The sequence below is a fragment of the Stegostoma tigrinum genome, chromosome 4 (assembly GCF_030684315.1).
Source record: "Stegostoma tigrinum isolate sSteTig4 chromosome 4, sSteTig4.hap1, whole genome shotgun sequence".
Classification (NCBI taxonomy): domain Eukaryota; kingdom Metazoa; phylum Chordata; class Chondrichthyes; order Orectolobiformes; family Stegostomatidae; genus Stegostoma; species Stegostoma tigrinum.
In genome coordinates this window covers 52607979-52628935 of record NC_081357.1, presented here as the reverse complement: position 1 = coordinate 52628935, position 20957 = coordinate 52607979, and the positions used below count along the sequence as shown (strand labels likewise).

General features: G+C 42.6%; 2 protein-coding genes across 7 annotated transcripts in view; both read left to right on the top strand.

The window, feature by feature from the left end:
• The window catches only part of LOC132205974 (4-galactosyl-N-acetylglucosaminide 3-alpha-L-fucosyltransferase 9-like), a 131773-nt gene extending 112668 nt beyond the window's left edge, over positions 1 to 19105 (top strand). For both annotated transcript variants that reach the window (XM_048531019.2, XM_048531018.2), the window contains 3 exons: positions 5632 to 7102; positions 9713 to 9942; positions 10406 to 19105. In XM_048531019.2, coding sequence (XP_048386976.1) covers positions 5640 to 6716 — 1077 coding nt within the window. In that variant the 5' untranslated portion in view covers positions 5632 to 5639 and the 3' untranslated portion in view covers positions 6717 to 7102; positions 9713 to 9942; positions 10406 to 19105. The remainder of the gene's footprint in view (positions 1 to 5631; positions 7103 to 9712; positions 9943 to 10405) is intronic.
• The window catches only part of LOC125452503 (4-galactosyl-N-acetylglucosaminide 3-alpha-L-fucosyltransferase 9-like), a 152944-nt gene that overhangs the window by 112711 nt on the left and 19276 nt on the right, over positions 1 to 20957 (top strand). The window contains exons 3-5 of one of the 5 annotated variants that reach the window (XR_009445681.1): positions 7338 to 7430; positions 9713 to 9942; positions 10406 to 19105. The exons of 3 other annotated variants lie outside the window; for them this stretch is intronic. The gene's annotated coding sequence lies outside the window, so the exon portion shown is untranslated. Of the gene's footprint in view, positions 1 to 7337; positions 7431 to 9712; positions 9943 to 10405; positions 19106 to 20957 lie in introns of those variants that run through there. One more of the 5 variants, XR_007247560.2, reaches the window with a different exon arrangement.

Genomic DNA, 20957 nt, shown 5'->3' with positions numbered 1-20957 from the left:
CCCTCAAAGTTGCCACCCAGGTGGATAAGGTTGCTAAGAAAGCATATGGTGCTTTGGCTTTCATTAACAGGGGGATCGAGTTTAAGAGCCGCGAGGTTATGCTGCAGCTCTACAAAACCCTGGTGAGACCACACTTGGAATATTGTGTCCAGTTCTGGTCGCCCTATTATAGGAAAGATGTGGAGGCTTTGGAGAGGGTGCAAAGGAGGTTTACCAGGATGCTGCCTGGACTGGAGGGCTTGTCTTACGAGGAGAGGTTGACTGAGCTCGGACTTTTCTCTCTGGAGAGAAGGAGGAAGAGAGGTGACCTGATCGAGGTGTACAAGGTAATGAGAGGCATGGATAGAGTTGATAGCCAGAGACTTTTCCCCAGGGCAGGATTGACTGCCACAAAGAGTCATAGTTTTAAGGTGTTAGGAGGAAGGTATAGAGGAGACGTCAGAGGGAGGTTCTTCACCCAGAGAGTTGTGAGTGCATGGAATAGTTTGCCAGTGGTAGTCGTGGAAGCGGAGTCATTAGTGACATTTAAGCGACTGCTGAACATGTACATGGACAGCAGTGAATTGAGGGGAATGTGGGTTAGGTTATTTTATTTTTGGATTAGTAATATTCCATGGCACAACATCGTGGGCCAAAGGGCCTGTACTGTGCTGTACTTTTCCATGTTCTATGTTCTATATCTATGACCTCTTGTTTGAAACTGTCCCATATGGGGGAACAAGTGTTTAACATCCACTGTGTCAATTCCCTTTAACATTTTACATACCTCAGCCAAATCCCGACTCCCCCCAAACTCCACATTCCCCAGTTCTTCTGAACTCCAGTGAGTACAAGCCCAAGCTATTCAACTGATCCTCATACCGCTGCCCTTTCATCCTTGGAATCAACCTGGTGAACGTCCTTTGAACTGCCTCCAGTGTAACCACATCCTTCCTCAAGTAAGGAGACCAAAACCAGATATAATACTCCAGGTGTGTTCTCACTGAGACCTTGTGTAATTGTAGCACTACTTCTATAATCCTTTCAACTCCAGTTGCTAGTGCATTCTGCTGTGCAAGTCTTTACCTCCTTATTGCTCTGGAAGTGAATCAGACAGATGTCATGATGTTTGTGAGGGATTGACAAATGCACAATTGTAATGTTTGTGTTTGAGGTATGTATGCAGCTGATGTGATTGATTCGTGCCCTGAGATGTTGCCTGTGAAAAACATGTGGGCCTCTCACAACCAGTGGCAAGCTGAAGCTGCCAGGTACCTGTGCTGACTTCTGTAGCAAGAATTTGTGACATCTCGTTTGCTAAGAGAGAAGGCAGAATATTAATGAGGTGAGTTGGCACATTAATAAGGCATTTAACAAGCTATATCTCTACTAACTTAGCATCTTGCTGCAGCTGAGTGAGAAACATGCTTCACCACTTGATAAACAAATGAAAGATACAAGTTGTTCCTTGCTGTCGAGACAATATCTTGCAGGACCTGTTGTGCAATTCTGCCACAAACCTCACCATAATCCATATCACTCAAGCCTGAGATAATGAAATGTGAGGCTGGATGAACACAGCAGGCCCAGCAGCATCTCAGGAGCACAAAAGCTGATGTTTCGGTCTAGGCCCGAAACGTCAGCTTTTGTGCTCCTGAGATGCTGCTGGGCCTGCTGTGTTCATCCAGCCTCACATTTCATTATCTTGGATTCTCCAGCATCTGCAGTTCCCATTATCACTCAAGCCTATTGAGATTCCACTCTTAGTTTCCCTTTTGTGCTGACTTCTCACAAGTATCTTTACGTTAGTTCTTCTACCTTATAAGCTGAATGACTTCTGTTGCTCTCCTGTCATAATTTGCTCAATCTCCTCGTGATTTCTTTGTGATTCTTACTGCTTTCTACTTCCAGCACAATCTGAATAGGTTTCTCCAAAGTCAAATCTTTTTAGATTGTAATAGATCTGACAAAGATCCATGATTAGTTCCAACAATACTTCCAGCTCTTATAATTCCAGTCTCAAAGCTCTATAGTCACTTTTTTCCACTAATTTGTGAAGATCATTGACGAACTTTTCCAGAAATTCCCTGGATGCTGAACTGTTATGACCTTTATGTCTTGATAAGCTGTTGTATAGTTTGTTACGTCTCACGTAGGACACTAACATGTGAAATTAAATCTCATGGGATTGGGAGTAGTGTATTGGCAGGAATAGAGAACTGGCTGGTAGACAGGAAATAAAGAGTAGGAATAAACAGGCATTTCACCAAGTGGTAGTGATAATTGGAGTACTGAATGAATCAGTGCTTGGACCTCAGCTATTCACAATATATATGAATGATTTAGGTGAGAAAACTACATGTAATATCTCTAAATTTGCAGATGACACAAGGCTAGATGGGAAGATGAGATGTGAGGAGGATGCAGAGATGTTGCAGAGTGATTTGGACAAGTTGAGTGAGTCAGTATAGTAGGTGCAGTGTAATTGGATAAATGTGGAATTCTCTACTAGAATTCTTAACGCTATGACCTGGTGGTATTCCGCAGCAATGCCCACAATTATTCCCATGCTGTATGAACAGCAATTGCATTTACTGCCAGCTTGTGTTTGGAGTGGTTACCATTTGGTTTGTGGTGGCAAAGGAAACCACCAGGGAGACTTTATGAGAAGAGGACCTTTGCTTAAACAAAATGTAGTTTACAGCATAACAAGCAATTACAGCTGCTGCTAAGATCATTGAAAGACATGCCATGTATGTTTTCACTTGACAAAATGTTCTGCCTTTTTGCAGCTGAGTCCTTTTGGCATTTTCAGATTGGATACAACTTAACACTGTTTCCAACATTAAGCATTTCAGAACCATTATCTTATAAAATACAAATTAAGCCAGCAAGTCAATAAACGTGTACAGAAAAGTTGCATCACTTGCTTCTGTACTGCAGTGATTTCTGGTTTATCAGCAACACAGTAAGAGCAGTGGAGAACCAAAATTTGAAGTTACTAGAAATGCTCAGCAGGCCTGACAGCATCTGTGGAGAGAGATCAGAGTTAACATTTTGGGTTGAGTGACCCTTCCTCAGAACTGTTGGAAGCTAGGAAAATGTTGGCTTATATGCAGAAGGCAGCATGGGCAGAGGTGTGGAGGTAAAGTGCAGTTGGGGATACAGCCCAGAGAGAGGCAACAGTTAGACAGACAAAGGAGGAACACGAGAGAAACTCCACCAACAGTCCTTCGGCCATATTCTCCAGATTGTGGAGGACAATTGAATGTACACTGGTGTGCTTCTTGAAGCCAATTCTACAGTATGCAGATGAAACTCCTGTAAACCAACTATTACTGACAACACACTGTGTCTAAATGGGTAAAAATGTCCCTGCTCACTGCGTCCAGTTTTCTCAACTCTCAGACTCTTGGGGAAGACAAGAAACAAATAACTCTAAGGCACTCTGGAGCTCCCATTGAAATGTGACAGTGTTCACATTAAAGAATGGGAGAGGCTTGCTACCAATCAATCACACCAGTGCTTACCTGTCCATTAGGTTGTACCATGCTTTGGTCTGAAAGTCTTAATGGTGAGGCAGAGTGATGGTGGAGAAAAAAAAATGAAATGGAAGCAAATCCTGTGCTCTTGGTCCCATTACATCATGGGATGTCCTGTCCCACATACCAAAGAACTGCACATTTAGGCACATAAAAGACTCGTAGCAAAAACCTCTGACCCTGAGTGAATGACATCCTCAAATTGGGCACAGATGGCGATGAGAGGTTCAGATAAGATAGTTTGTGTTCCTTTTAGCTAATGGCACAAGGATGAGGGAACACAGATATTACGGCTTTGGCAAAAAGAAGCAGGAGAAATGTGAACATGTCAATCCTTCAATGACATTGCATTTCTAACTTATTTATTTAAACTCTATTAAAAAATGCAACTACTTTTTATTCCTCTTTTCTATCCAAGATTTGAACTGAGGTACTTGTACCTAAGATGGCACCGTCAGAAGCAGGCATTGCAAATGCTTTTCACTGTACTTTTACAATGGAGTGCACGTGACGACAAAGGATTTTCTATTCTATTTTGTTTTACTGACGGGTGGTAAAAAGAACTATAAACACACTGCATATATGGTGGTAAATGCAGAAATAATGAATAATTTCTGAATGGAATTGGACGGACAGTTGTTTGTTTAATTAAAAGGGCTATGAAGGATAAAACCTAAGAATGAGCCTGCCCAAATAGTTGCTCAGCGAGTCAACTTGAACTAGGTAGGCGTAATGAACTCTTTCTGAACTTAAATGTACTGACATCATAGTCAGAAGCCCCTGCTCCTGGAGGTGGCAGATTTGGAGGCAGGAAAGGAAAATAATCAATGAAGCTTAGGCAGGAGCTAGTGTACCCAAACCCCTTACCTCCCCCCTCCCCCCAGTGAAAGGCCTTGACTAATCACCACTAGAATTAAGTAGACCATAGATGGGCATGCGACCATTTGGCATTCCTGCTCGCCGTTAATGTGCAGCCAGCCTGCCACCTCAGTGATGTGGGTCTCTTGTGATCAATGCCTGATCAAGAGATTGAATGTTAGGAGGCAGTGCCCACTATCATGCCTTGACTTCCAACAACAGCCAATCCTTCTTACCGTGAGACAACCTAAGAAGAAACACCCCCTAACATCTATTATCTTTGTCCTGGGATCCAGAGGGTATCTTTGCTGAAGCAATTATTGTGGTGGAGCCATAAAATTGTCAGGCAGAACATACCCTGCTGCATTCCTGCTGGTGATTTACTGCAAATTGAGGCCCTTAAGTAAGAAATTTATGCCCCTTTCGGGACCTCATCCTGCTGCCATTAAGAACCACCCCTGGTAGGTTGGGAGTGAGCATGAGAAGCCAGAGAACCAGATCCTCTTCAATTTGTTGTCAGGCTTCTGAAGCGGAGAGAGGACTCCGTCATTATCAGGCACTCAGGCCTGATTGAAGCACCAAAACATGTGGGGAAACCTTCGACAGCTAGCTTCCTGCCCTTTCTGCTGACCTTGCTCCCTCACAATCTCTATCTGTGATTCTCCACCTGTCATCAGTCACCAATGGACTGGGTCCCTCAGTGACCCTGGATCCCAAGTGGGTAAATTGCCGGCAGCAGTTGCTGACTCTAGTGTCAGTGTCAAGCAGGCATAGCCTCTGACTTATGGTTGGTCAAACGTCTTGGGACAGGTACGGGAGGGGTGGGGGTGGAGATAGCAGATTAATGCTGCTTGACCCTGGGAAGGCCCACTACTGCCTAGCCAGCTAGCAAGTCCCCTTCATTAAGTTCAGACCTACAACTTTGGTAAGGTGTAATGTAAATATAAGCCTTTCTTTCCTTCCATTTTTTTAGTATATTTTAAGTTTAGCAATATTTATCGTATTCTTTGTTGTCCCTGCACAGGAATGGCCTTGCACTGTTTGCTTTGTGCTATTGGTTCATTCAATTTTCGCTAAGTTTAGTTCCTACTTTCATATTGTTCCACTTCCACTTTCTTTACCTTATCTCTTATATTTCCAGTGTAAGTATTCCTCTTCACATCTGGGAAATTGTGTTCAAATCCAGATGCAGTTTAATTGGAAGATGTGCTGCACTCCCAGATACTAACAGTCATTATTTTTAACCCTGCAGGAGACATTATGACATCAGTATCCAATAAAGGGATTTTCCGTTTCCTCTTATTGTCCATCATCATTTTGGGCTGTTTTTTAGCTGTGTTGCTGTATGTAAAACCATCCAGCACCTGGATTTATGCTCCACTGGAATCTGCCACATCAGCACCAGGCTTGAAGAATACTTTTGTGACGGATGCTGAAGAGAATAAAACTATTGTGCTCATTTGGCTTTGGCCTTTTGGTCAGACATTTGAGCTTGATTCTTGTAAATCTGAGTTTAACATCCATGACTGTCACTTGACTGTGAATAGGAGCCTCTTTAACAAGTCACACGCTGTCCTTTTCCATCACAGAGACATAAATGGGGACTTGTCCAACTTGCCCACACAACCTCGGCCAACTTTTCAGAAATGGGTTTGGATGAATCTGGAGTCACCTAGCCATGCTCCTAAAAGAATGGGACTCGACCAACTCTTCAACCTGACCTTGACATATCGACGGGATTCAGATATCCAGGTGCCTTATGGGTCTCTGACAATGAACAAAGTCCCATTAGACTTTGAATTGCCCAGTAAAAGCTATCTCGTGTGTTGGGTTGTAAGCAACTGGAACTCTAACCATGCCAGAGTGAAATATTACAATGAACTCTACAAATATATTGAAATCAACACTTATGGGCAAGCCTTTGGGGACCGCCTGAGCAATGATAAATTGATCCCTACAATATCTAGTTGTAAGTTCTACCTTTCCTTTGAGAACTCAGTACATGAGGATTACATAACTGAAAAGCTCTACAACGCTTTGCTTGCAGGCACTGTGCCCGTGGTCCTGGGGCCATCGAGGAAAAACTATGAAAATTACATTCCAGCTGATTCCTTCATTCATGTAAATGATTTCAAATCAGCTCAAGAACTTGCAGCTTACCTGCACAAGCTGAATGATAACGAGGACTTGTACATGAACTACTTCAAGTGGAGAAAGTATTACACAGTGCGGATAGCTCATTTTTGGGATGAACATGCATGTAATGTGTGTGAGAATATAAAACGCCATCAAGAGTATCGATCACGTTCTAGTTTGGAGAAATGGTTTTGGGATTGAATTTGCAAACATGCCTCTGGTTACTATCATGAATCATCAGCAACATGTAATTCAATAGACTTCTTTCTCCAAAGAAAATTTTCGATTAATGGTTTTGTTCTGCCAAAAAAAATCATCTTTCATCTTATCTAGTCTTCAAGCCTTTCACACCTCAGCAGTGGATTTCTCCACATCTAATTCTCACTGAAATTCACTTCCATTGGAATATAAAATTGCTTTTCAAGTTGATTTGGTTTTAAAGAAACTTGACATTGCCTTTCCCTTCGCAATGGCACTTGTGATAAAACATTAGAAAAAAAACAATCTGTATTGAAAATATGGACAAACTATCCGGATCAACGCATCTGACACTTTAACTGAAAAATATCATTCAACTTTCATTACAGGTTAAAGAATTTTAAATGATTTATAGCCTGTAAATATCCATCTGTTTTAAGTAAAGCAGCTTTGCTTTGTCTAGTATTGAATTTATCTTACCTTGCTGTTATAATTATTTGTTTATACAAATTGAATGAGCTAGCGTGGGGACTTGCTCTATAGAGTCTAACGGCAATCTGATTTGACTGGGAGTAAGTCTTAACTACTGGCTGAAATGAACACTTTTCTTACCATTTATTCCAGGCACTTTAAATTCTGTCTGCCTGATGAATAACCAGCAGATGCAATGGTCACAAAGTTAACACTTGCCAGCAGAAGGGGTATCATTAGAAAGGGGTGAGAAACTTATTACTTATTATCAACCCTAATTTGCTGATTGCAGTTTGAAGTTTAATCATATGAGGACACCTGATCCCTAAACATACAGATCAGGTTTTGATGATTTTTGCGAACTATCATTTTAACTTGTGGCCTGTGCAAGCTGAGACCACTGCAGTGTCTGGCAAAATCTGTTGGCAATCACTTCCAGGGCCAGCAGAGTCAATAACAAATCTTTTTTTTTAAGTTTACTGTATGGGTTAACAGAAGTAGAAACACACTTCTGGCTCCACAAGGAACTCCTGGGGCAAATCTGTCCAGACTTCCTCCCTGCTCCCCAACAAGGACATAGCCCAGAACACCTGCTATGTACTGGGTACTAAAGCACCAGGTCCTCAATGTCAGCCTTCCAAAATCCAAATTCAGTCAGAGGGCAGTAATTACCTATCTTCTTCGGTAAAACTGCATTCTCATAAGATTGACCATCCAAACCGTCTACTGCCACTCACAATGCATCACGCAGCACATTGCCAGTTATTTTGCCTGACAATTAAAATTAGGCTTAATGTAATGAACGGTGGCCCTCTGTGCTATATGTCTGTATTGTTGCATATTTCTATCTCCCATAGTCAAGGCTTAGACCTTTTGTTGCAGTCTCACTCAATGGTTCGGCTTCGTTCTGAACACGTGCTGACTGCATTGAAAATACTGACATCAATTATTTATTAGCAATACAATTTATTATTTTATCATTAAATTTAGAATGTAACAGTAGCTTTCTTTTTATAATGCATAATTGTAATATCTGAATGGGGTATACATTGCTCACATTTATATAAGGTAGCAAAAAGCAACTTTTTGATGTAAACAAATGGATGTCCTATTGTAAACTACCTTTACTTTGGATTTGCAATGAAGATGGATTGCAAGCAATATGATTTTTGTTACCTAGTATTGCATTGTTACTCAAGAAGCCACAAAGGATCCATTCTGAACTCCCCTCCTTTTCCTGGTCTGTACGTTGTCTTTATTTATAGAAATGTTTGCACTGATATGGGATCAAAAATGCAGATAGAAATATTTCAGGGACGCCCTTCACAAATGTGGTCCCAATAGTTGTGGGCCAAATGTTAATTTCCTGTTTTTTGAAGTTCTTAAGTAGAGGCTTCACAATGGAGACACACCATTACCTACATCAGTGAGTCAACGAGCAGCTCCGTGTTGGAGGGACTCCAATTGATGCTCCAGTTTCTAGAGTGGACTACCAATTTTTAATTAGATGACAAGCTTTCCTTCTGGTCAATATTGGTCAGTCAGGCAACAGTACTGCTAGGTAACTGTTCTCATTATTAGTGAGGGTTTGAGATTCCTATTTGACTTGATATTCAAGTCAAACCTAAAATGCAAAAGGCTGTCCATTGGATCATCTTCCACATCTGTCCTAGTATCATTGAAAAAGCAGCAATACTTTAAAATTAATATGCTAGTCAAAGTGGTTTAAAAGTGACGTAAGGGGCAACATTTCACGCATAGTGTATGGCATGTATGGAATGAGCTGCCAGTGGAAGAGGGGGAGGCTGGTACAATTAAACATTTAAAAGGCATATGGATGGGTGTATTAATAGGAAAGGTTCAGAGGGACATGGGCCAAATGCTGGCAAATGGGACTAGACTTACTTAGGATATCTGGTCGGCATAGATGACTCGGACCGAAGGGTCTGTTTCAATGCTGTACATCTCCACAAATCTAAATGAGGGCTAGTGATTCACAGAGTGCTCTTGCACTTTAAATCCATACCAGCTTCAATAATCAATTGATCCAAAGGGTTGAATTTTACGTCCTTGGACAAGAATGGGAGTCCAACCCGAATGTGCATAGATCACCAATTCCCAATTCCATCTTTGAAAGTCATTTGTTAATGCACAATACAGCCAGATAAGGGCTGCCTGGCACAACACCTACCAACTTCCTATAGAAAGTGTGGACAGTGTGTCCAATTGGCAACCGGATGGTGGAATGTTCAGGGACAAGGACGGCAGGCCACAAACTAGAAGGGACTCCCAGCCACTCATTTAACAACATGAGGCTCTGACAGATGCAACAGAAAGCATTATTTGGAGGCAAACATTTTATTGTCGTAGGTAAAAGCTTGGTTTTAAATTTGATTGACCATTCTGCTAGTTTGGAAGCATTCAGTAACTTTGCCGAGAGAAAGGAACTATTGAATACATCCAATGAATACCAAATGTTTCAGGAAATATTCAAAATCAGCTCTTTCACTCTCTTTATCACTCCACAGATGGTTAAGAGAATGGAGCCAAGAAAAATGGGGACGCCCCAGACCAAGAATGACCCCAAGTTCTGAGATTCCTCTCTGAATCCAGGTTGTCAGTGATAGCCAGTTGCCCATTGATGGAAAAGGTGACCTCCCAGCCAAACAAAAGTAGTCTTAACAGACGCCTTTGGGGTCACTCTGCAAACCCAGTTGCAGAGACACAAAAGGCTTGATGACATTTGAGATCTGCAAGGGTAAGTGTGTAATTGCTGTGGAGATTTTTTTAATGTATTCCTGGGACGTGGGCATCTCTGGCTGAGCCAGCATTTATTGCCATTCATAGTTGCCCTTGAGAAAGTGGTTGCTAACCCACCCTCTTGCACTCCTAAAACTTATTTATGGGTTGAGGTAGACCCATAATGCCATTAAGGATGGTGTTGTAGGATTTTGACACTGTGGTGGACACACAATGAGCCTGTTTAATGTGTCAGTTCTGGTATTTTCTTGTGTTTGTCCAAATATGTAAGGCAGCATAATGCAGATGTGCCACTTGGAATGGCATCAGGAGTTATGAATTTCAGAGGGACTGCCACACCTGTTAATTTGCAAAAAGTACTGAGAAATGTGTGCCAACAACAAAAAAAAAGCAATGGCTGAAAGTATAGATGTCTAATTGTAGCACACCATCATCATTATGATTTTTCTTGTTATTTGTAGGAGAAGAAAATGTACAACATTAGAACATGAGGAACAGGGCTGGAGATGCTGTTCCAAAACTTGGCCATACTGACAGCCAACAAGGAGGAGGTTCTGGCATTTGCTGTCAACAAAGGGATGAAGGGCTGAGAAAAGGTTAAAGGATGACCTGGGAGTGGTGAGAATTCAAGGCCACATATCAACCACTTTTGCAAATGTTGGGTGAGCTGGCACAGTGGACTTTGGAAAGTGTTGAAACTGGTCAGAAGGTAGCATTAATGGTTTATGAATTTAGACACCTGCAGAATTCAGGGTGGAAGGTATGCTTCCTTTTGAAGTGTCGAGGACTGAAACATTTCCCAATGGTTCCAGTTTTTACAATCAAGAAGTATGTCCCTGCAAGTTCACCTCAAAGGATGAAGACGCTAAATCCGAGTGTTTCTTTTTTTGTTTGTATCACAAGATTGGCAGCTACAGAGAAAAGCCCCGAAAAACTGACATTAAGGGTGCAGCATCAACTTCCTTGTTCCGGACCCAACACTAGCACAATGCATGCATTTCAATGGGTATGCATGCTGCAGCAATGATTGGCAGACACAATGAGGAGAGCACATCACAGCTATAGGAATAGCTGGTGGAGACTGATATGGGAGAAGGCTTCTGGCACTCAGGAGAATCCTGGAGTTACCCTTGATGCTAAAACCCTGGTTGGTGATGAGTTTCTGAAGTCATCTGTCAGGTGGCAAACTCTGGCCGTTCAGAGTAAGGTTTGTGAAGATGTCACAGAGACACAAGAGGGTCTGCATGTACTGAGACAGACATTGGAGTGTCCATCCACGGCACTACAATCACCCGCTCAACAGAATGCATGGCATCCTGCTTTGAGAGAGTTGCAACTTCAATAGAGGGCCATACCTAGTTACACGCTGATGGGATGCAGGGTACATGTCCTGACTTGCACTCTATCGCCTTGTCACTAAGCTGTGGTTCTCAGAACATTGGTGAGAAAGGGAGAGGAGACTGGCATCATCCCTGGGTCCTGGTACTTCTTAGAAAAGCAAAGTAGGCCAAAAGAACATTATGGTAGCAGATAAGTAGCTGCAGATACCATTTCTGTTGGCTTCTCAGAGCATCTCTACTATTGACACACATACCTCTAAGTGCTATTGAGACAGATGCACCTCTTGCCACTGTGGAGAATAATAACAGCACACTAGCATCCTCATCAATGTCTACCCATGCAAAGGGTCTCTGATACAGTGGCAGTCAGGGAGGGAACCATGCTGCAGCACACAGAACAGAATTGAGAAAACTCAGCAGTCATCAGAGATGGCTTCCTGTCTTCTTTGTGAAATTTGTACATTGTTTTGATTTGTTGCGAATGTAAGTTAGTTTCCTTTGCATATGACAAGGAGTGGAACTGTGGATAGTACTGCTGCCTCCCAGCGCCAGGGACCCATGTTCAATTCTAGCCTTGGGTAACTGTCTGTGTGGAATTTGCACATTCTCCCTGTGTCTACAAGGGTTTCGTCTGAGCGCTCCAGTTTCCTCCTACCTCCAGAAGGTGTGCAGGTTAGGTGGATTAGCCATGTTAATTTGCCCCATTGTGTCCAGGGATGTACAGGCTAGGTGGATTAGCCATGAGGGATATGGGGTTATGGAGAGAGGGGAGGAATGGGTCTGGGTGGGATGCTGTTTGAAGGGTGAAGGCAGATTTAATAGGCTGTATGGCCCCTTGCTGCACTGAATGGTTACAATGACTTGCCAGCTGCACTTGTCCATTACCTCAGACTTCATCTGCTGTTTTGGAAGTTTGTGTTTATTTTGGTACCCCTGCTCCATATAATTTGGTGGTTCACGTTACACAAAGCTCTGGTATTCATGACAGAGAGCTAACAGGAGACGGGAACAAATGGAGCCAAGGCTAGAAATTTATGGAGCCAAGAACTGGGGACTGTGATTGAGCTGGAAATACCTTCCTATTGGAATCTTTCATGGCTCACAGTATCTCACAGGCACTGGCCTCTCCTGCAGACTGGTTTACATAGCTGCCTTTGTGACTCAATCTCCCCTTTCACTTGACTCATCATCAGAAGTCTGGGCCTGGTTGATGTATAAGTCAAAAAATGTGGAACTGGAAAAGTACAGCAGGTCAGACAGCATCAGAGGAGCAGGAAAGTCAATGTTTTGGGTTGGAACCCTTCTTGAGTCCTGACCTTTGCCAGCTCCACATTTTTTGACTCTAGTTTCCAGCATCTGCAGTCCTTTCTCTCACCTGGTTGATGTATGGCTGATTATCATACCTACACTCAGACCCCATCCGTGAAATCCTTACAAGAGTTATCAGCCATCTATCTTGAAGTGTACTGTGTATTACTGAGTACAGAGTTATTGTCATAGAGATATACAGCACAGCAAAAGGACCTTCAGCCCATTATGTCCACGCTGGTCAGAAAAAACAATTTAATTAATCTTATCCCATTTTCCAACACTTGGCCTATAGCCTTGTATGCTTTTCCATTGCAATTACACACCTAAATACTCCTTTAGCGTTACAAGGGTTTCTGTCTCTACCACCCTTACAGGCCGTGAGTTCCAGATTCCCACCATTCTCTGAATGAAGAAGTCTTTCCTCACATCCCACCTAAGCCTACTGCCCCTTAACTTAAATCAGCCAGCCATCCAAAATTTGTAGGCCAGTATACATCCTGGCAACCTGGGAGTGTCTGGGGATGTTTACAACATGGCTAATTCCTGGATAATGTGCAGATGTCTGCATTAGTTTTCACCTGTATTTGTTCAAATGTGAACATTTGTGAAGCAGTATCCGTTTTTGTTTCTGAATGTCCCTGGCTGTCCAACCGATGCTTTTGAAGCTACATTTAATTCAATATTAATATAAAGCTACAATTAAAGCAATGTATTATCCCTTGTACCCATGAGCCTTGCTACAAATCCTCAGGCTCTGTTGACTTGCATTATCTCATGTAAAAGTGACATAATGATAGGCAGGTCTAAACATGGCATCAGTGAATACCTAAATGCAGTAATAGGCTGCTGGCTACGGAGGTCTCAAAGTCTTCACATAGTACCTGCAATGAACCAAAATTGAAGAAATTCAATTACTTTTAAGGCCCCATGAATTGTGTGGCCTACTACACCGCTTTTTTTTGATGCAACAACTGCATTTTAGCTCTTTCCTTACCTGTGCCTGGGGCTCCAACTACTCACTCAGTGTAAATGTACAAGTTTTTGGACATGACCCACTGTATTGTATTTGCTATCACAATGCAGATGTATCAGCATGACAGAGTCTTCCGCTGCCTGCCTGCTGCACCTGTCTCTATTCTGCAGTCCCTCACTCCACAGCAAGTTCCCCAACCTTCCTCTATCTCATGATGAACACATTCATGGCCAATGAGCCTCCCCTTTCTCCTCCTCATTTCCTCTGAAAGTAAGTGCATCTGACAGAATGGATAATTCCCATATCAGACACCGGGTCACAGTGTACTTACCCTTTGGACCCTTTCCTGGGAAAATGCCATGTTCTTGCCATAGAAAGGCAGCATTTTCCATGTTAGCTGAGTCTCACTGCTGCAGCATCACACTCTATCACTAAAGTTAGCCAGAATTCTATCTCCAACCGTTACACATAAATTTTCATCTGAATGTGGAAAATGAGCTCCGACTGACATGTTTCCAATGCACCCACCACATTATATTGTGGGCAACATATTTATTCCATTCAATTTAGGCTGCACGGTGGCTCAGTGGTTAGCACTGCAGCCTCACAGCACCAGGGATCCGGGTTCGATTCCAGCCTCAGGTGACAGTCTGTGTGGAGTTTGCACATTCTCCCTGTATCTGTGTGGGTTTCCTCTGGGTGCTCTGGTCTCCTCCCACAGTACAAAGATGTGCAGGCTAGGTGGATCGGCCATGCCAAATTGCCCATAGTGTTCAGGGGTGTTGTGGGTTATAGCGGGATGGGTCTGGGTGGGATGTTTCAAGGGGCAGTGTGGACTTGTTGGGCTGAAGGGCCTGTTTTCACACTGTAGGTAATCTCTAAAAAAATCAGGTGACCTCCCACCCACAGCCTCCAACCTCATTGTTCCCCAACCCCACACCGCCCGCTTCTATCTCCTTCCCAAAATCCACAAACCCGCCTGCCCTGGCTGACCTATTGTCTCTGCCTGCTCCTGCCTCACTGAACTCATCTCCACCTGTCTGGACTCCATTTTCTCGCCTTGGTGCAGAAGCTCCCCACCTATGTCCGTGACACCACCCACGCCCTCCACCTCCTCCAGAACTTCCAACTCCCTGGCCCCTAACAACTCATTTTCACCATGGACATCCAGTCCCTATACACCTGCATTCCTCATGCAGATGGCCTTAAGGCCCTCCGCTTCTTCCTGTTCCGCAGGCCCGACCAGTCCCCCTCCACGGACACCCTCATCCGCCTAGCCGAACTCGTCCTCACCCTCAACAACTTCTCTTTCGATTCCTCCCACTTCCTACAGACAAAGCGGGTGGCCATGGGTACCCGCATGGGACCAAGTTATGCCTGCCTCTTCGTAGGTTACGTGGTACAGTCCCTCTTCCGCACCTACACAGGCCCCAAACCCCTCCTCTTCCTCCGTTACATTGATGACTGTATTGGCGCCATCTCATGCTCCCAAGAGGAGCTTGAACAGTTCTTCCACTTCACCAACACCTTCCACCCAAACCTCAAGTTCACCTGGGCCATCTCCAACACATCCCTCACCTTCCTACACCTCTCAGTCTCCATCTCAGGCAACCAGCTAGAAACTGATGTCCACTTCAAGCACACCAACTCCCACAGCTACCTAGAATACACCTCCTCCCACCCAACCCCCTGCAAAAATTCCATCTCCTATTTCCAATTCCTTCGCCTCCACCGCATCTGCTCCCAGGATGAGGCATTCCACTCCCACACATCCCAGAGTTCCGCGTTCTTCAAGGACCGCAACTACCCCCCCCCCCCCCCCCGCAGTGGTCGAGAACGCCCTTGACCGTGTCTCCTGCATTTCCCGCAACACATCCCTCACACCCTTCCCCCTCAATAACTGCCCCTAGAGGCTCCCTCTCGTTCTCACACACCACCCCACCAACCTCCGGATACAACGCATCGTCCTCCGACACTTCCGCCATCAACAATCCGACCCCACCGTCCCAGACATTTTTCCATCCCCAACCTTGTCTGCCTCCCAGAGAGACCATCCTCTCCGTGACTCCCTTGTCCACTCCACACTCCCCTCCAATCCCACCACACCCGGCACCTTCTCTTGCAACCGCAGGATGTGCTACACTTACCCCCACACCTCCACCCTCACTCCCATCCCAGGACCCAAGATGACTTTCCATATTAAGCAGATGTTCACCTGCACATCTGCCAATGTAGTATATTGTATCCACTGTACCAAGCGTGGCTTCCTCTACATTGGGGAAACCAAGCGGAGGCTTGGGGACTGCTTTGTAGAATACCTCCACTCGGTTCGCCATAAACAACTGCACCTCCCAGTCGTGAACCATTTTAACTCCCCCTCCCATTCCTTAGACGACATGTCCATCATGGGCCTCCTGCAATGCCACAATGATGCCTCCCGAACGTTGCAGGAACTGCAATTCATATTCCGCTTGGGAACCATGCAGCCCAATGGTATCAATGTGGACTTCACAAGCTTCAAAATCTCCCCCTCCCCCACTGCATCCCAGAACCAGCCCAGTTCGTCCCCTGCCCCCACTGCATCACAAAACCAGCCCAGCTCACCCCCGCCTCCCTAACCTGTTCTTTCTCTCACCTATCCCCTCCTCCCACCTACCAACCTCATCCTGCCTCCTTGATGTGTCCGTCCTCCCCGGACTGACCTATCCCCTCCCCACCTCCCCACCTATACTCTCTCCACCTATCGTCTCCTCTATCCATCTTCAGTCCGCCTCCCTCTCACTCCCTATTTATTTCAGAACCCTCTCCCCATCCCCCTCTCTGATGAAGGGTTTAGGCCTGAAACATCAGCTTTTGTGCTCCTGAGATGCTGCTTGGCCTGCTGTGTTCATCCAGCCTCACACTTTGTCATCTAAAAAAATTGATTTTCAAATAAACTTAAAATTTGTTCATGAGGCATGCAGAAATAGTAGGGGGCTGCTGTTTTCATGACAGTTTGGTAAGTGGCAAAAACTGATAAGTAAACAACAGTGCACAAGATAAATTTACTCCATTCTGGCAGGGTGGCTCAGTGGTTACATTGCTGTCTCACAGTGCCAGGCAACAGGGTTCAATTCCACCTCAGGTGACCGTTTGTATGGATTTTGCACATTCTCCCTGTATCTGCATGGGCCCCTGTGAGGTGGTCTGGTTTCCTCCCATAGTTCAAAGATATGCAGGTTAACTGGATTGGACATGCTAAATTACTTGTAGTGTCTAGGGGGTACATAAATTAGGTGGATTAGCCATGGGAAATGCAGGGTTACAGGGAAAGGGTAGGGGTATGGGTTTGGGTGGGTGCTGTTCAGAGGGGTGGTGTGGACTTGTTGGGCTGAGTGGCCTGTTTCCATACTGTAGGGCTTCTATGATTAGGATCTATTCAGTGCTTGTAGCTATCTGCAAAACAAAGGTTCTATCCACTTGCCATATTATTAGCAGAGCCACATAATGACATCAAGTTTACAACCAGGCTTTGACATACTGGATTTAATGTATGTCTGGGACTACAGCAACTCAGATCTAAAATTCAACCAAAAGGAATTTCAATAATGACCATGTTAACTAGCTCAGTGGCCTACAAATGCTGATCAGGTAGCAGATTCAGAACTCAGAAAATTGGCTTGACTGTGCAGAGGTGGTTAACATGTAACCCATATTAAGTCTTGTGCTAAATCCTGCTCACCCATCATTCCTGCTCCCTATTACCCACAGCATTGAATTTAAAATTCTCATGCTCATCTTCAAATCTTGCATTGAAAGGCCTCACCCACTCTCTGCTCCCTCTTTTACTGCCATCCCCTTCTAATCTTTGCAAATTCTGGCTAACCCTTTGTACATCTCTATTTTAACCTCAGTCCAGGATTCACCTTGCTTCCTTTTCTGCATAAAAGATACTAAGTAAATATAAATCTCATCCATCTGCTGTTAACTTGATTGAACATAGGACAATGATGGTCTTTACAGAGCAAGGTTCATATGGCAGGAGTTCAGAATTTCAGAAAGTTGTCCTTTAATGCAAACTTTTGATTGGGTATCAGAAGAGTCTGATTTCAAACGGTACTGGATGGTGAATATTCATAAATACATTTTAAATGGCAATAATACCAGGAAATGACGCCTCATTTTTAAAAATATAAATAAATTCTTGTTTTGGTTTTGAATAAAACACTGCAAATTTCATCCTAAATCATTGAAAATTTGTCAGCGCTTCTATTTTTAGTTGCCAGCATTTGTTTTTGACGAGGCCCATGTTATTAAGCCAGCTTTCAGAACATGAGGGAATTTTTGCATGTCAGAGATAGTTCCATTGAAAAGGTGTTCTGATTAAATTTTACATGGAATTAGGTTTTGTTTACATGAAGGGTTGCTTGTAGCAACTTGTACAAAGCAAAACTTGACAGAAGCCCTGGCAGGTAAAGAACAACTCTCGATCATTTGCTCATTTTAGAAAAAGTGTAAATCTAAATTTCAAACATGTACGTTTGACTGTACTTGTATAGTTACATGCCAAATGTTAAACACCACTTAGGTCCTTATCTTAATACTATAACAGAGTTGATGTTTTTGGTGTACATGAAAATATATTTAATATATGACATATTGTGTATGACTATAAATTGTTTTGTAATATCCACATTTATTGTGTGAACAGCCATGTTAGTATTCAGTTCCTGACCTTTTTATGTGAAAACAGGACTGGTAATAAACATTTTGTATATTCATACTAATGTTTGTGTAATTCAGAATAAAAGTCGAGATGTGTTACTTGCCCTCACTAAACTGAACAAAGCTATTTGACAGATTAATATATTCATTGTTTCCATGTTGGAATTTTTAATTCAAAGACCTTATATTATAGCATGAAATTTTATTGTTATACTTGTGTCAATTTTGTCCAAGACTTGTAAACTGTCTTCTATGTCACTCAGAGCACATTCTTTGTATACATGCTCAGAGATAAAACATTTTCAATTAATGCAATCCATTTTTTATAAAAATAAGTACAGTTGTACAGAAGTACAAAAGTCCAAGCTGATCTACTCAAAGAAATAATAGAAATACAGTTAAATGCAAATATAACCAATGAACATTACATTTTCATGACTGTAGATTGAGAGCACCAGTGTAGAAATGTTTGGCAGCCTAACATTTATGCTCGTGCAAAAACAAAACTCAACAGTTGTCATTGTTACTAGAACAAAATTCAATTTCTGGAATGAAATTAGCTTAAGGTCATTAGCACCAGCAAGGAACTAGAAATTGCTGAAGTGTGTGACTTTTCATAGTTCCTGTATTGTTATAAAGCTATATTGTGATATCTGTAGTCAGTGTCAGCTTTTACTGAAACTCTTTTGTGAGTCGATAAGTTTGTTGAAATTTTCATCATTTTGTTGGGTTTTACGGTGCAGTTATTTCAATTGGTCATCAAAAAAGTGAACCACACCACTTTGTACATGATAAATCAGAAATACTACAATAAAAAAGATACATTTCTCTCACATTTCTTGACATTTTGTTCTTTCATAATTTAAAATGCTGTCAAAATGAGGGGATATATGTATTAAATCATACAAAAAGTTAAGTAGTGATTAGGGCACTGATATCTCTTTTTATCTACAATCTCTGAAATCTCTTTTTACACCACATCCTCAGAGATACCTGGTCTCCTTTAATTCTGGCTGTTATATTCCCAAACAGAAGTGTTCCATGTGACTGTGCATTCAGTTCTCTGGATACTAAGCTATGCAATTCCTTCTCTACATGTCTCCACCCATTTACCTCATTTTCCTCCTTTAAAATACTCATTAAAAGCTGCCTTTTTGACTATGCTTTTGGTTATCTCACTTAATATCACCTTACATGGCTTGATGCCATACCCAGTTTTATAATTCTCCTCTGAAGAATCTTTGGATGCTTCATCACTAATCTCCACTGTCTGAATGGCAGGCATTTGACCTTATTGTAAAACAATAAAGACAGAGGAGCAAAAAGCTCAAAGCGTTTTTACGATGTAATTTAAATCTCCACACCCTTGACTTTATTTTAACCTCATGGACTGTTCTCTGTAGGAGCATGCGGGCATATACCATAAGCTTTACAAAAAATGTTACAGACCATTTGTAATACACTAATGAGAACTAACATAAAAATTTAAACATCTTGTCATGAAGATGTATTATGTGGAATTAATTTGAAATTTTATCAACTGATCACATGGTGAAGTTTAACTGCGTGGTTTTTTACGACTGGATCTGGATTAAGCAACTGCATTCTCGTCCATTTTGTCCCTCAACATGACTCCAAATAGATTTTCAACACTGTTTTTTCTCAGAAAGAAACATACCATAGTTTTTAGGAAGTCAGAAGGTGTTATTTTGCTGTTGAGGAAATTCTAACACATGCATAAACCCAAGATGGTTATCTCTACAATATTATAAAATACACATCTAATGAAAGCTACTGAAATTTCACAACAATCTTTTTTCTAGGAATAAAGGGACAGACCAACAACAATTTCAAATCAACTACTTCAACTGGAGAAAAGAGAGCCTTTGCATAAAATCAATGAATCTTTATTTACTTTTTTGTTTCTTAATCTGCACTTTAACTTGGCCACATTTAATTTCCAATCCACTGTACAGTTGTAGTTTTTTGCAGGCTAAAGGTTTGATTGTGTGTTTGCGTTCATTACTGGGAAGTAGTACATATTTGCACATTTTAGTGGCTTCAATATTTTATACCAGTCTGGGTTTTGGTGCAATAAAACTAACCCTTATTGTGTTTAACTCAGCATAATCTGCCTTGTTTAATTCTTACAAATCGCACACAGCTAAGTACAAACAGAACTGGCAGTACGGCATCCTTGTGAAATTCAAAATTCTTGCTCCAGATGAATGGGGAGTGTAGAATCCTCACAGTGTGGAAACAGGCCATTTGGCCCAACAAGTCCACATCAACCCTCTGAAAAGCATCCCACCCAGACCCATCCTTTTACTCTATCCCTGTATTTCCCATTGTTAATGTACCTAACCTACACATCTTTGAACACTTCGGACAATTTAACATGGCCAACCAACCTAACTTGCACATCTTTAGGCTGTGGGAGGAAACTGGAGCACCCAGCGGAAACCCATACAGACATGGGGCAAATGTGAAGACTTGGCACAGACAGTCGCCTGAGGCTGGAATCAAACCAGGATCCCAGGTGCCGTGAGGCAGCAGTGCTAAACACTTAGACACCATACTTCCCTGTATTTTTATTTAAAAAGAAACAAACTTGGCAACATCTTTTACTCCCCTACAGCACTCCATGTTTCCCAAAACCAGCTTGACATCCTGACCCAGCCTGAT